The sequence below is a fragment of the Amphiprion ocellaris genome, chromosome 19 (assembly GCF_022539595.1).
Source record: "Amphiprion ocellaris isolate individual 3 ecotype Okinawa chromosome 19, ASM2253959v1, whole genome shotgun sequence".
Taxonomy (NCBI): domain Eukaryota; kingdom Metazoa; phylum Chordata; class Actinopteri; family Pomacentridae; genus Amphiprion; species Amphiprion ocellaris.
Genome location: NC_072784.1, coordinates 12,310,285 through 12,324,667, shown reverse-complemented (window position 1 = coordinate 12,324,667; position 14,383 = coordinate 12,310,285). Strand labels below are relative to the sequence as shown.

General features: G+C 39.5%; 1 protein-coding gene across 1 annotated transcript in view; it reads right to left on the bottom strand.

The window, feature by feature from the left end:
- mrc2 (mannose receptor, C type 2) overlaps positions 1–14,383 on the bottom strand; it is a 41,264-nt gene extending 26,881 nt beyond the window's left edge. The window contains exons 1-4 of the mRNA XM_055005410.1: positions 14,155–14,383; positions 5,797–6,201; positions 1,048–1,221; positions 733–897 (exon numbers count right to left, since the gene is read on the bottom strand). Coding sequence (XP_054861385.1) covers positions 733–897; positions 1,048–1,221; positions 5,797–6,201; positions 14,155–14,281 — 871 coding nt within the window. The 5' untranslated portion in view covers positions 14,282–14,383. The remainder of the gene's footprint in view (positions 1–732; positions 898–1,047; positions 1,222–5,796; positions 6,202–14,154) is intronic.

Below are 14,383 nucleotides of genomic sequence, written 5' to 3'. Positions count from 1 at the left end.
AAATGCTTGAAAAGAAACCTGTTGAATGGTGGGAGCTCATTCCTTGATCTGATGAGATCAAGATAAATTTCTTCAGCTCAGATGGAGTGCAGCATGTTTGGTGTGAACCTGATCAGGACTACCACAGTGAATGCATAGTCCTGACAGTGAGGTAGGAATGTGATGATATGGGGCTGCATGAGTGCAAAGGTGTTGGGACATGACATTTATGGATGCACTATGAATGTCTGTGGATAAACCAAAATACTGGCCGACAAGAAGCTTGAAGAAGAGACATATTCCAGCATGTAAACCATCCAAAGCACAGAATCACACAGGAGTTTCTAAAGAAGAAAAAAAGAGAAAAAGACGACCTGATGTCGCCTGACTTCAATCCAACAGAGCACCTTGGGGATATTTTGAAGACAAACGTAGAGCAACACAACTCCTCCAGAAAAAAAAGCAGCTGGAAAAAACTGTACCTAATGACAGATCATCTCTGCAGAAATTTGGTATCCTGGAATCTCAGTGAAAAGCATCTGTTCAATTCAGTTCCTGCAGTGGAGTCTGTATTTTTAATGTAGTAAATCTAAACTGTTCTTCTTTAATTTTGACATTAGAACAAATACCTACTGTTGAACATAGAAGTAATGCATTTACTGTAAGGTGAGGAACTTTTGAATCATTTGACATTTAAGTGATATTGTACAGGGGCATAGACTGTAGATGTTGGTGTGTATGCACTGACTTTACCATTGATGTAGGTTTGCTCGTGCAGCTTGGTGATGCTTAGCAGGTCCGCCCCCTGCTGCTGACAACTGATCCGAGCCTCGCTCCATGACAGCGTAGCCTGGAAGTTAAACTGGTAACAGCTGTCTGTCAGTGAGTCGGTATCCCAGAAGGTCTCACAGCCGCTGCCTGATGGAAAAAGAAGCCAGTTAGACCAGGGGAGAAGGTGGAAGGGATTAATAGCGGAGCGAGAGGAAATTGCGGTGAAGCTTACAGGGATTTTGGTAGCTTTTCCAATGCAGAAGGATGCAGTCCTGAATGTGCAAGGTGATAACTTACTCTTGACAGGACAGAAACCCCAACGTTCATCTTTGCCGTAGTCGAAGGTGGTTGCACACCAGAGGTGACCGTCTTCACGACCGATGCTGGTGCAGTTGTGGAACCACTGGCCGTCGTAGAGGAAGGGCAGGTAGCAGGGTCGGCCGTGAGAGTTCCCCTGGATGGTGTAGATCTCTGCAGAACAAACAGAAGAGAGACTTTAAATAACAGCTACTAATGATCATTTTCATTGATTCATTATTTGTTTGGTTTCTTCAATGTCAGAAAGTGGATGATTAAGACCAAGATGACATCCTCAAATGTCTTGTTTTGTGCAGAGATATTGAGTTTACTGTCATAAAGGAGGAAAGACAAAATGAAAAAACACGAGTAAAATGCAAATACCTCAAACTTGTACTTAAGTATAGTACTTGGGTGACAATACACTGCTGGAAACAGGGTTGAAAAGACAATTACAGAGGGAAAAATAGACTCAAAAGCTTCAACTGTGACTTTTTCCATGAAGTTGAGTAACTAAGCTGGAGTGTTTCAATGACTCAAACTGTGATTCCTGACTCCTGCCGATTATTTCCTTCACTAATTGATTAGTTGCGTGGACTAGTAAATATCTGAAAATGACGATCAAGACCAAGATGATGTCCTCAAACGTCTTGTTTTGTGCACAAACCAAAGACATTTAGTTCACTGTCATAGTGAAACAAAGACAAAATGGAAAAACCCAAATAAAGTGCAAAAAAATTCTTATTGCAGAAGGAAAAAACAGACTCAAAAGATTCATTTGGAACCTTATCCATGGATTTGAGTAACAAAGTTGGACTGTTTCCATGACTCAAACAGTGACTCCTGATTCCTGTAGATTATATTCTTGTTTAATTGATTGGTTGTTTAGTTTATTAAATGTCAGAAAATAATGTAAAATGACAAATAAGACCAAAACTATGCTCCTCAAATGTCTTGTTTTGAGCACAATCCAAAAATATTTCATTCACTGTCATGGAGGAGGAAAAGAACCAGAAAATCTGCACTTGAGTTTAAGAAGTTGCTGGTGGTATTTTAATTGCTGACATCTAAGTAGCTCTACTTTAAATGCCTGCCTGCAGCAGCTTTGCTTGTGTTGACCAAAGTTTTGCTTGTGAACTGTGCTGAACTGAAATACTTTATATGTTTTCTCAGCAGCTTGTATAATCAAACAGACGGTGAAAACAAAGGATGATGTTACAGTGAAAACAGTGAAGTCAAATCGTGGTCAGCAGAAGGAAGAGCAAACAAATTATAAAAAAAGGCAGGTTTTTAGGAAGATCTTTTATCAGGAACTTCATGTGAAAACAATCAGCAGCTATGAATTTAGGAAAAGAGATTAGATCCAAATAAATATATTCCATAGCAGGATCTTTATTGCAATTTCTTGAACTGGAGTTTAACTAAGGAGCTAAATCTGATTTCTACTGTTTGACAAAATATCCAAAGGCTGCCATTCTGCTTTCTACATTCCACAAGTACAGTATGGTGTGAAAAAGAGGGCAGCAGAGAGGGAGAGGCTGGATCTGTAGTGTTACCACAACACGCTAGGCCAATGGAAAGTAGGGCAGACATGTTAAACGAAGGGAGGAAAGATTTCTGAAGCTCCCTCCCTGACTTCGCTCTCCGGCTGCAGTGGAGCTGCTGCTCGGCTGACTAATGTCGGAGGCATTCCTCTGCTGCAGCGAATCCACTTCACAGGAAGACTTGCGAAGACTGGCACTTGAACGTCAAAAATGTCAATGCACTCAGTTCCCTTTGCCACATAAAAGTTAAAGAGACTTAGGAGAGGAAAGGTTTTTAAAAAAACACGGGGGGAGATGTTGCGGTTTAAGGCAGATCTGGTTTTAATTGCAGCCGAGCAGAGCTTGTTAACTACAGACTTACATGGCTGACTGAGTCCTGCAGTGGAGGTTGTCAATGAGCCACCGTGACATTTGATATTGGTTTGAACGACACTGACGGTGGAAATGAGGCTTAGCTGTGAGCCATGATGGTTAATCTGGACAGCAAACTATAAATTAAACACAAATAGACTTGAGGGCACGGACAACGTTGAGTGTTTGCTGCAGTTTACAAACACCGGCAGTGTTTTCCTCGGCTTTCCGACTGGCAGCAAGCCACTTGTCCTCAAACATTTCCTAAAAGCAACATTCTCTACATCCGTTTGATCAGATACAGCTGTGGCATCCACAACAGTAAGTCTATCTACCGCATAGATAGAAACCATACAGCAAAGGAAGTACTGTATGACTACATGTACGTTTCCACAGACTTCCCAAAGGCTGCAACATCTGGGATCTTGTAGTTTTCACTTGACATTGATGTATTGTTCTTACAGATCCACAATGATATCAGCATAATCCTTAGCACTGGTTAAAAACATACTTGAAAGAGGTATTGTATGACTACATGTACATTTCTACAGACTTTCTACAGATGTCTTGCTCCATGCTCCTAATGAGTACATATTTCTTGAGATATATTACTGAGCTTCAAAGTCGCTCTTCGGGAAACCATTGGTTTGACATCAGAGAGGGTTTGTCCATCTATATATACAGTATATATACAACTTGCCTCAAAAAAAAGAGATCTCAAAGGACATACAATTTTTGGGGGTAAAAAATGGGTACAATGAATTTTTATTAAATCTAAGTATTAAATAAGAAACATGTGAACACTTACATCCTGTTTCCATTCCTGTTGATATTTTCAAAACTTCCTTTTTCCCAGACATTCTAAATTTCACTACTCTTTTCCAGTGTAGTGTGCCCACATTTTGCGAGCCAGTATGCTCCTAGATCTTGTTCTGTAAATTCATTGCTATTTGTCACTAATGTGGTTTTCAAAAATGATTCAACTTCACTCTTCATCAACCATCTGCTAACTTTGTTCCAGCAGCACCACCAACATCTAAACTCCATGTGGTCTAGTCCTTATCTTCATCTGGGACTCTGCTCTATGCTTTTAAAAAGCCCCTTTAATGAATCATTGCAGAGAAACTGAGATCACAGAACATAAAAGACCCCCAACATCCATCTGTGACTGAAGGCCTGCAAATTATCCACCATCTGATAACAGGAGAGCTCCAAAAAATCTAAAGTATATGTACAGTTTTCTTTTTTTGCACAGTAGTTGGGACCAAATATGAACAAACCAAAGGGAAACAGACTGAAAGCATCTTTTCATAGCATCAAAGAGGCCTGAGGACCCCAAACAAATCAGTGCGGTTGGGTCTCAAACTGAGAACCAAACAAACACTCCTCTTCAAGTTTGCGTCTAGTATCTAGTAGCTCTGCATCTGTTCATAGCTGTTGCATCATGTACAAGTCGTTACTGGAGGTCTGATGTCTGCTTTTGTACGGGAAGCTTGTACAAAAGCCGCCAGCTGCCTTTCAGGGAAAACATCTGGACCAAAAATCTCCAACTCGACTCCTTCATTTGCCTGAGAGAACAGGTTCAAAACCTTCACACAGATTTTATAGACTGCTTTTCTCCCTGCTGCATAGATACTTGTATTTAACATGCTCCTGTTTCTGCAATAAATCCTGTTCTTTATATCCAAATGATCTCTTCTTAGTGAACTGGTATCTGCAGTATCTTACAAAGTAATGCCAGGGTGGCTCCACCGGCTGAAGCTGAAGTTGGGTGATGCAATAGAAACAATACTTTACCACAGAATGACTCAAAGAAACAAAGACAGTTTTGGAGCGGCTTGTCAGAACCCAGATGTTAATTCAACAGAAATACAGCGGAATAAACTTAGGAGGGTAATTTGCACCAGACATGCTAAAAATAAGCTGAAGATTACTCCAATATTACAAGTTACTGTTACAAGAACTAAAGAAAGCAATGGTGTAGAGAAGGCAGAGGTGTATTGTTATTATTTTCAAAAAATGTCATTTTGATATGCAGAGATTAGTTTTTTGGGGTTGATTTGATTATATTTTGGCACAAACACAGACAACGACCGATGTACATATGTAAAGAAAACATTGATTCAAACTCTGCCCAGCTTGGTATGTTTTGGAGTACAGGTCAGAAATAAGCATCTAGTTCTTCATCTAAGTGACAAATTTGAAAAACACAATCTTATTTTAACTAATAATAACTCACAGATCACATGCACGCCCATAAATCCAACTGAGAATGTTTGTGATCCTCAATGACTTAAAAAATAACTAATTAGAGCCCGTAGTTAGCAAAAAATGAGTCTAATCAATTAAAAATTAACTGGAACTAAGAATTTGAGCTACATTGGCCAAACAAGAGGTAAACTTCTGTGTTGAATTCATTTTTTAACCCTGAAGTGCCAAAACATTCCTCAAATGCCCACTTAGACCTGTCTCCAAAAGTGAGTCAATCCTCATAGACCTTCATGTTAAAATGATCAACTTTACAGCAGAAATAAACATGTTTAAAGCCTGGTAAAATAATCACTGTTGGTCTCTATAGCTACTTTCTGCCTCCATGACAACTGCACAGTGGGTGAATTTTTGTATGACTAATCCATTCAAGTTATATTAAGGCTTAAAGTTAGCCATAATTAAGACTCAAATGTGAATCAATCTCCATAGACTACTATGTTAAAATGTCCAACTTTACAGCAGAAATAAACATGCTTACAACCACCAGTCTGAGTTTTTTGGGGTTAAAATTGAGAGCTTGACACAAACACGGAAAAAAACATCAATGTAAAGAAATGATTGGTTTGATTACGACTCTGCCTACCTTGATATGTTTTGGAGCACAGGTCTTGCACACCACCATGTAGCGTCCATTTGAACTTGGAAGGCGGCGTGGATCCCGAGGTGTTCAAAAACAATGACGGCGAAAAGTAGTTGTTGAGGTTGTCCAGCACCTGGCCACAGTTCCAGGTCCAGCGAACTCTGGGCGGCTCGCGGTCGCAGGTGTAGACGCCGAAAGGAGACCTGTCCCATCCGAAGGTGGAGTTTCCGGTGGGGATGCCCAGGCAGGTGGAGGAGCCCAGGTTAAAGAGGCGTCCTCGGGTCACCCACTTCCAGCGCTGGTTGGCTTCCTGGCAGGACGGCGACAGGACGAGGGAGTGGTCCCGCACCCCCAGGCAGCCGTCGGCGCCCTCCAGGAAGAACGCAAAGTCGTCCGACTCCAGCGGCGCTGTGCACATATAGAGGGGAAACAACAGAGGCGATCAATAACGCTGATGAAAACAGAATTTCATGTGAGCAGCTACAGAAGGGGTCACATCAATATCACCACTAATGGATGCACCGCTGGCTTAGTCTGAGCCGATGTCCCAGAGTAGGCCTCCACAGTCGTATTAATCCTCTAATAATCCTAAAATAAACCTGAAATCCTGCAGAAACTTTACACGGCGGAGCTCTCAAAGGGACGTAATTGCAGGAATGACAGGCAATAAACTGTGAAAAGTGGCTGCACATGTTTTTAATGACAGGTTTTAGGATCCCACCATCCCCCAGGTGTCAGGAATTTCCCACAGTTTAACCTGGAACTGCCTCTCACCTTGTTCGCTGCAGTTTGTGGCATCTAGACTTCAAGTATTTCAAGTGGACCATTCTCACAACTTAATCAAGCCCATAATTACAAGAAACATATAATTTAATGATTGACTTTTAGGTGGCAAACACTATTTTGATGTGCTGTGTTGACAAGATAATGTTGGTAATTGCATCAACTTAATATTGTAAGCAACCAAAACTCAAGTTTCAGTGTTAATTGATTTTCAAACGAACATCAACTTGATGTAACTTAACGGAATTGGCTTGATAACTCGATTTTTCCTTCATTTTTAATTTCCTCACCTATTAAGATAGTGACTTGTAGCCTGAACAAATACAATACAGAAGACTTTTCAAAGTTAGTATAATTTCTTTTACAATCAAATCCACTAAAGCAGTGAATTTGGGGACCTTTTCAATTAACTGAAATTGGACCTGTGCACAGAGTTAGTCATATTTATCATCATTTTTTGCTGTCATACCCTTCAGTTTAGCAAACAAGTGAATTAGAATTTTTTTTAAAATTCCATTTGGCTAATCTGCTCAGCTATAAGGACTTTTAACGTTGTTTTGTAAATTAAATTTGTGTTAGTTTTTGCCTTTAGCTCTTAAATATCGTGTTGAAAAACACAACTGCAGTTCAAATTTTGCAAACTTCATTATTAGTCGATTTACAAATTATATTGATTCCTTAAAAGCTGTTACATGAACAAAAGTTCATTTTTTAAATGTTTGTCAATCTTAAAACTTGGGTTCATATTCATAGTAATAAAGTACATGACACACAGAAAAAAATGTTTGAAATAATGTAAAGAAACTATAGTTTTTTATGAGTAATCCTCTTTAAGACTTGTGTTTATGCTACTAATCATTAAGCAGTTAAATATACTAAACTGACTGAAGAGGAAATGTTAATTGTTGGTTGAATATAATTTTAGTAGAAAATGAATCAAACTGTTCCAGTATTCATATTTTTTTTTTTTTGGTTGAGGCCAAATATGTGAATTTCTCTTGATTTTTACTGTGAGAACGTGGCTTCGAGTTATTTGTTTTCCTGCATATACAAAAATCTGTGCAATATCAATAATTTTAGAATATTCCTGTGTAATCTTGACATTTCCCACATTCAGTGCAAAATCAGAATTTCAACATATGTAAGAATCTTTCTACTGACATTCCTACATTTTTGCACATTCCCTCTTACTGTTGTAACAAAATTATTAAGAAAGACTTGTCTTATCTTATAAATACATAATTAGAAACAATAGGGTGACATTTGACTCCTGCAAGTTATGTGTTTGAAACAGGTCTGAATTAGATTTCTTTGGTGAAACTGTAATGGTCCTCAGGAATAAGAAGGGTAAATGTGTTCAGTCTATGTCTGTATTGACATTCCAAATTATTAGAATTCCCCTCATGTTCCCCACAGAACCTTACAGCACCCACAAATACATCTCCAATATCTAAAATAAAGATAATATGAACAAAAACATGAAGTTTACTGAAAAAAACTGTTTGATTTAACACATCCGGTGGGCTGCAGGCCAGCCTTGGTGACTGGGATGTCGGGAACACAACCCAACACCCCTTTTCTAAGAAAAAAGAAGTGTGGATTTCTTTCATTTCTGTTTTTCTTTTTCTTCTTCTTTCTCGAAGGATTTAGAGATCAGTAACCAAGAAACCTGGGTTATTAATGCACCAGTGAATGTGCGTGAAGGTGGGAGAAAGAAGACAAGTCAAGAGTGTAGGAGTGACTCTAAATTAAGACTATTTAAAAAAAAAAAAAAAAAGAAAAAGGATATATATATATATATATATATATATATATATATATATATCCTTTTTCTTTTTTTTAAATAGTCTTTATATATATATTTTTATATATATATATATATATATATATATATATATATATATATATATATATATATATATACATATATATATATACATATATATATATGGCCAAAATAAACAGAGAGAAAGTGAGACCCTCAGCATTCCTCCTTGGCAGGCTGCTGTGAGCGGCCAGGAAGTAGGTAGTTGGGAAGGATCAGTGGGCATCCGCTTGAAAAACACGACTTTCATTTCCTACCTACCAGCTACGACACTTCAAGCCTCCTGCTCTGCTTTTTTATCCACACGGAGACAATGGAGTCTCATCAAGAGCTCCATAAAAGCCTCTTTAATCTGGAGACACGCCCCTCATCTCGCACTCTGTGGTCGGGTTTCTCAGAAGCTGCAGTTCAGTGTGAAGCAAGCAGAGTCGGAGCTCAGCGAGAGGGTAATCAGATATAATCATCCACCCTGGTGCTCCATCGCCAGCAACACCCAGATGATAGGGCTGTTCACTGCCAGGTCATTGTTTCAATCATGACAGCTTCAAATTAAAACGAGCATGTTGACCAAAAAAAGACACAAGAACCTTTAAATCTCATCAGTGTTTGGATGTTTTCTGCATCTAAACATCGGTCCGGCTGGCAAAAAGCTGCTTCTGCGGCAAGACTGTCTTTCCATGTGACTGTTGTTCTAGTGACTCCTATTAATGCAACATAATCCAGAGCTGGATGAAGTATAAAATATGCAAGCAGAGACCTGTTTCTGTGGAAAATCATTGGATCTGCTGGATCCATCGAATGTTAAAAGACAAAAAGACTTGAGTCAGATCAAGGCTTTCCCAGGGTTTCTTCACCTGCAAGCGGTTACTAAGAACCAAGCTGAACAAATTATCTGTTAATCTCCTGGTTAGTCATGTTAGTTTGGAGAACAGTGGAAATTTCCATCTCAGTCTCATAAAGCTTAAGTTGACCCATTTTACCAGCCCAACAAGCTGAAACCAGTACACTTTTTCCATGTTCGGAAACAACAGATACAACATTTAGAAAGCACTTTCATTCATCATATATCATTATTCTCATTATTAATGAATGAAAAGAAGAAGAAAATATAAAAAGTAGCTGCTGCTGTTTTCAGCACCACAGAGAGTTAGGTTTGCTCTTCTGTTTTGTTTTACGGCGGTTGGCATCAAGACTTCGGGAAAGTTTCAGGTATTGATCCAGCAGGCTTCAATGTGACGGGAAAAAATAGCACAAATGCTGGTATCTTTAAGTAACTTAGGCATTGATGAATCACCCGCCTGCATGAATCGTAAATCAATAATTGCCGTATTTCAAGCATGATCCCTGATGATAAAGATCCAAAAAAAAATTTCTTCTTCTGGTATATCTACAGACATTAATCTATAAATATAACCTCCCCAACACCTTTTGCACTCATGCAGCTCCAAATCATCACACTTCCACCTCCGTGCTTCGCTATCAGGACTATGCATTCACTGTGGGAGTCCTGGTCAGGTTCACATCAAACATGCTGGACTCCACCTGAGCAGAACAAATGTATCTACATCTGGCCAAAGAACGTTCTTTAGAAGAGTTTTATCTTGCAGTTTTGCGCCAAACAGCAAGCAATGTTTATTTCTTTGATGCTGTTCATAGAAGCTGATGTTATGAAGTGCCATCCTGGCTGAACTTTTACAGAAACTCTGATTTCCACTGATATCCCCTGTGCCAAGTATGAAGTAGCTGCCTTCTGTTTTTCACAGCAAGATTGTGAAAGTAGTTCACTGTCTGTGGAGTCATTTGACAACCGCTGCAGCCCTGATTAGTGCTACTATGGTTCCTTCTGTACCTCCTGATTACTGCTTTGACTATGTGTCAATTGATTTTTAGTTGATCTTCCTGTATCCTTTGCATCTTTGTGAAGTCTCACAATCAGATTTTTAAACTCTTTTGATAATTCCTTTCCTTGTCAAGCCATGATGCTGACATTCAAGTTCAAAACTGAGAAAGTTCAGCTGATTTTATAACCATGTTCAAGGAGTTAAGCTGATTGGAACTATTCATTTTCATTTCAATTATCACAGGTTTTCTAACTTGTGTGTCAGTGATCCCATGTGTGTTTACTTTGTTGCGTTTAGTTTCTACTTTGGGGCCTTAGAAATAATGAAATTACGGAAAGGTGGCACAACTTGGACAGGAGTGTAATCCTTTTTGTTGTAAACTGTAAGAGGAGCCATGTTTTACCATTTAAGACAGACTACTAAACAGTCACTTCTGTGTTACATCCAGTGAAACTTAACTGATTCTTTCAGCTCCTATAACACCTTCTATTATCGACTTCTCTTAGTTCTATGCTGTAATTCATCTCTGCAGTCTTAACTTACAATTTATTTACACTCCACTATAAGGACACTTGAATAGTTTAAGCCACACAATGCTGATTTGTTAACAAGGCCAGCCATAATTGCTAATATATCACTCTGATGCTATTTTGTCATTTCCACAATAGGACTCTAAGTCATTTTTTTAAATAAAAATAGATCAGCTTCAAAGGTGCCTGTGGGAAGATTTTCACACCAGAACCGTCCCAGGAAGAATCAGCGTTACACTGCGTTGAATGCACTCCAGTGTGTGACTCTAAGCTTGGCATTAATGCGGTGACAATATGGGATGTTGCTGGCAAAAAGCTTTTGAACTGCTAGACAACCTGAAGCTGAAGTTCCAGACAGCAAGGAGTAAATTCAAATAGAAGTTTTAATTCCAGTCTGGAGGGGACGCGACTGGATGTTTGATGTGAGAAAACTCCCGGGCAATCAGAGAGAGTGCAGAATTCCAGATTAACTTTAAGCCATTGAGCCCTGTGAAAGCTAAGCCACAACAGCTCTCCTGCTGTGATCTCATCCTCTTCTTTGCCCTGTCGCCCCCTTTTTCAGCGCCGAAGACAGTTTCCTACTAAACAGGGAGGCTGAAACTGTCGGCCAAGAACAGCCGGCGAGGCTCGCCAAGAGAGGCCGACATTCCCAGAACCTCCACCTCCTCGGCTCGGTCATCTGTTGGTCCAAAGCCTGGAGATGTGGCAGCAGGTCTCGGGCCTGAAAACTTCGACACTGTTTGCATGAATTGTGACTCACTTCTGCTGCTCCTGTCATTTGTTTTTACCCAAAGATCTAAACTGATGAGCGGAGGATTTTTCCCACAATGTTATTTTGACAGATGTCTGGGATAAAAGCAACAAAACAGACCTTTAACTGGCCAGCGTGATAAAACAGTGACCAGCAAATAAGGCAGGAAATTCCAGGCTGTGTTTGTTTCGCTGCTGTTTTATGGTGGTCTGGCCTCTGAAGCAACCCAAACCGTGGATAGGTTTCACCTCAGCCGAGAGGCAGAAAAGAGCATATTTGCATTTTGCAGCCACACTCAGAAACACAGCCAGCTGGAACCTCTGGGAAAGTGTGCATCAAATTTAGAAACCAGAGTGAGAAATAAGTGCACACTGTTGAAACTTTCCATCCCTCCCACACTTTCTGCACAGCACAATGGGGATAACAGTTCGCTGCGGTGTAGATTTAACTAAGTCACAAGGAGAGCGATACGAGGTTTGTCTATTTCTGTTGTTAAAGGAGAACTTTGCATTGTTAGAATTGTTTTTCATTGAATCTGTAGCTCCAGAAAGTTCACGGCACTGACGATGAATGGAAACTTATCTGGAAAACCACAGCCTGAACTTTCATGCTCGAATAAACTGTTGTGTTGCAGCTTCGCCGCTTATAAACAAGAAAAGCTAAATCACTGCAGAAATCATTTATGTCACAGCTAATCTTTCCTCCTTTGCTAACAGCAAATATTTAAGGGACGAAACAAACCCAGATTTCATGGAAGCTTGTGGCGACATGTTGATCAGATCAAAGATATCTTCAGTGGCTGCGAGTTGCACAACAAATTCACAGAACAAATCCGAAGCATTTCATAAAACAAAACCAACCAACCAACTCTTTATATCTTCCTGCATCTCATGCGTTTTGGTCGAAAAGTGATTGACAAGGGATTCTCAGCTTCTGAGACGGAGGAATCTGATGGCAGATGGATGCAAGTCATTTCAAAATTAAGAAACTAAGCCTCGCCAAAGAGAGCTCCAGATTATTTAGGATGTGTATCTAGCAGTACATTCTAAGGAAAGACAGAGTAAACAGAGACTGTAGACTCACATAACGTCTATATTTTAGTCAAATTTATAAGGAAAATGATAAATTAATGTGTTAAATAGCAGTGTAGTAGCAGTAGAGGTACTATTAGCTTCGCATCTAGCAGTATATTGTAAAAATAAGAGTCCAAATGGAGAGTGCAGACTCATATAATGTCAGTGTTTGCATCATACTTTGCAAAAAATGCCCGTATATTAATGTATTTCATAGGTACATCTGTACTATAAGCCTCACCAAAAACAGCTCCAGATTATTTAGGATGTGTATCTAGCAGTATATTCTAGGGAAAGACTGAGTAAATAGAGACTGTAGATCCACATAATGTTTGGATTTTAGTCAAACTTATGAAGAAAATAATAAATTAATGAATGAAATAGCAGTATAGGTACTATTAGGATCACAAAAAAGAACTCCAGATTGTTTAGGATGTGTATCTAGCAGTATATTGTAAGAATAAGAGTGCAAATGAAGAGTGTAGACTCATATAATGTCAGCATTTTAATCAAAGTTTGAAAAAACAATGAGTTAATGCATTGCATCGGTATATCTGTACTATAAGCCTCAACAAATGGAGCTCCACATTAATTTGTATGTGCATCTAGCAGACTATTTCATGAAAAAAAAGTGGTTAAAAATGTCCCATTCATGTATTAAATAGCAGTACATACTAAACCTAACTTCACCAGAAAACAGCTCCAGATTGTTTAGGATGTGCATCTAAGAGGATATTCTTAAGAAGGAGTTTGTAGACCCATATAATGTCAGTATTTAAATCAAACTGGGATCAAACTTAATCACAATGTATATTTTTCTTTGTGGAAACTGCTTCATTTTCATCCTCAGACATGATAACCCAGATTTTGTTTTTAGTGTTAACAGTAGAAAAGTCACTGACAGGACAGAATATTGAAGCTGGAAACTGTCAGTTTACAAGAAAAAATCCTGGAAAAACTGAATAATGTGATCATAAAGCCAAAAAACGATGTCATACTTTGATTATCCTGTGTAATTTTTTTTGTGTAAATCGGTGTTTGGATGGATTTCTGGGCAGCCTGGTGGTGCAGAAGCTGCTCTGACCGGACTGAATGTGTTAATTGCAGCCTGTAACAGGATGCAAAGGTCACATCTGCCCGCAGGGTGCCAAACCAGCCGTTTTTACAATAGCAGCCTGAAAAAGACCCATCCGGCGCAAAAAAAAAAAACCAACACAACGAAACCGTTAAAAAGTGCATTTCTGTGCGCATTTGGATCAACTTTACGCATGAATAGAAGTGGAGATCCAGAACCAGAGCCTGTTTACTCCCCCCTCCTCCCCCCTGTTCTCTCCACATCTGGTTCCACTCAGTGCTGGACCTTTGGTTCGTGGCATACCGGAGCACCAAATCCACAACACGCAGCGTTTTTACGCATTTTCTGCGCTTCAAAGTTCTCACCGAAGACACCAAAAAACCCAAAGCGTGCACAAAAGCTTCACTGTCTGGCTGCTTTTTCTTTCCCCTCCCCAAGACTTGAATGAAATCAAGCGAGAGTGGAATTTTTTTTTGTGCTCACCCGTAACGCTCCTCTTCAGTTCCAGACTAAAGATGAATAAATATAAAGTGCATTTGTAAAGTGTGAGTTGCCGGTTTGTCCATGTCGCCGCGGATTCCTTGTTTCGCTTATGCTCGTTGCTTTGCATGCTCGCAGCCACAACACAAGCGAACACACGCTGCAACAGCAGGACCCAAAAAAAAAAAAAAAAAAAAAAACTCCAACCGAGAAAAAAAAGTGGAGCCGGAGC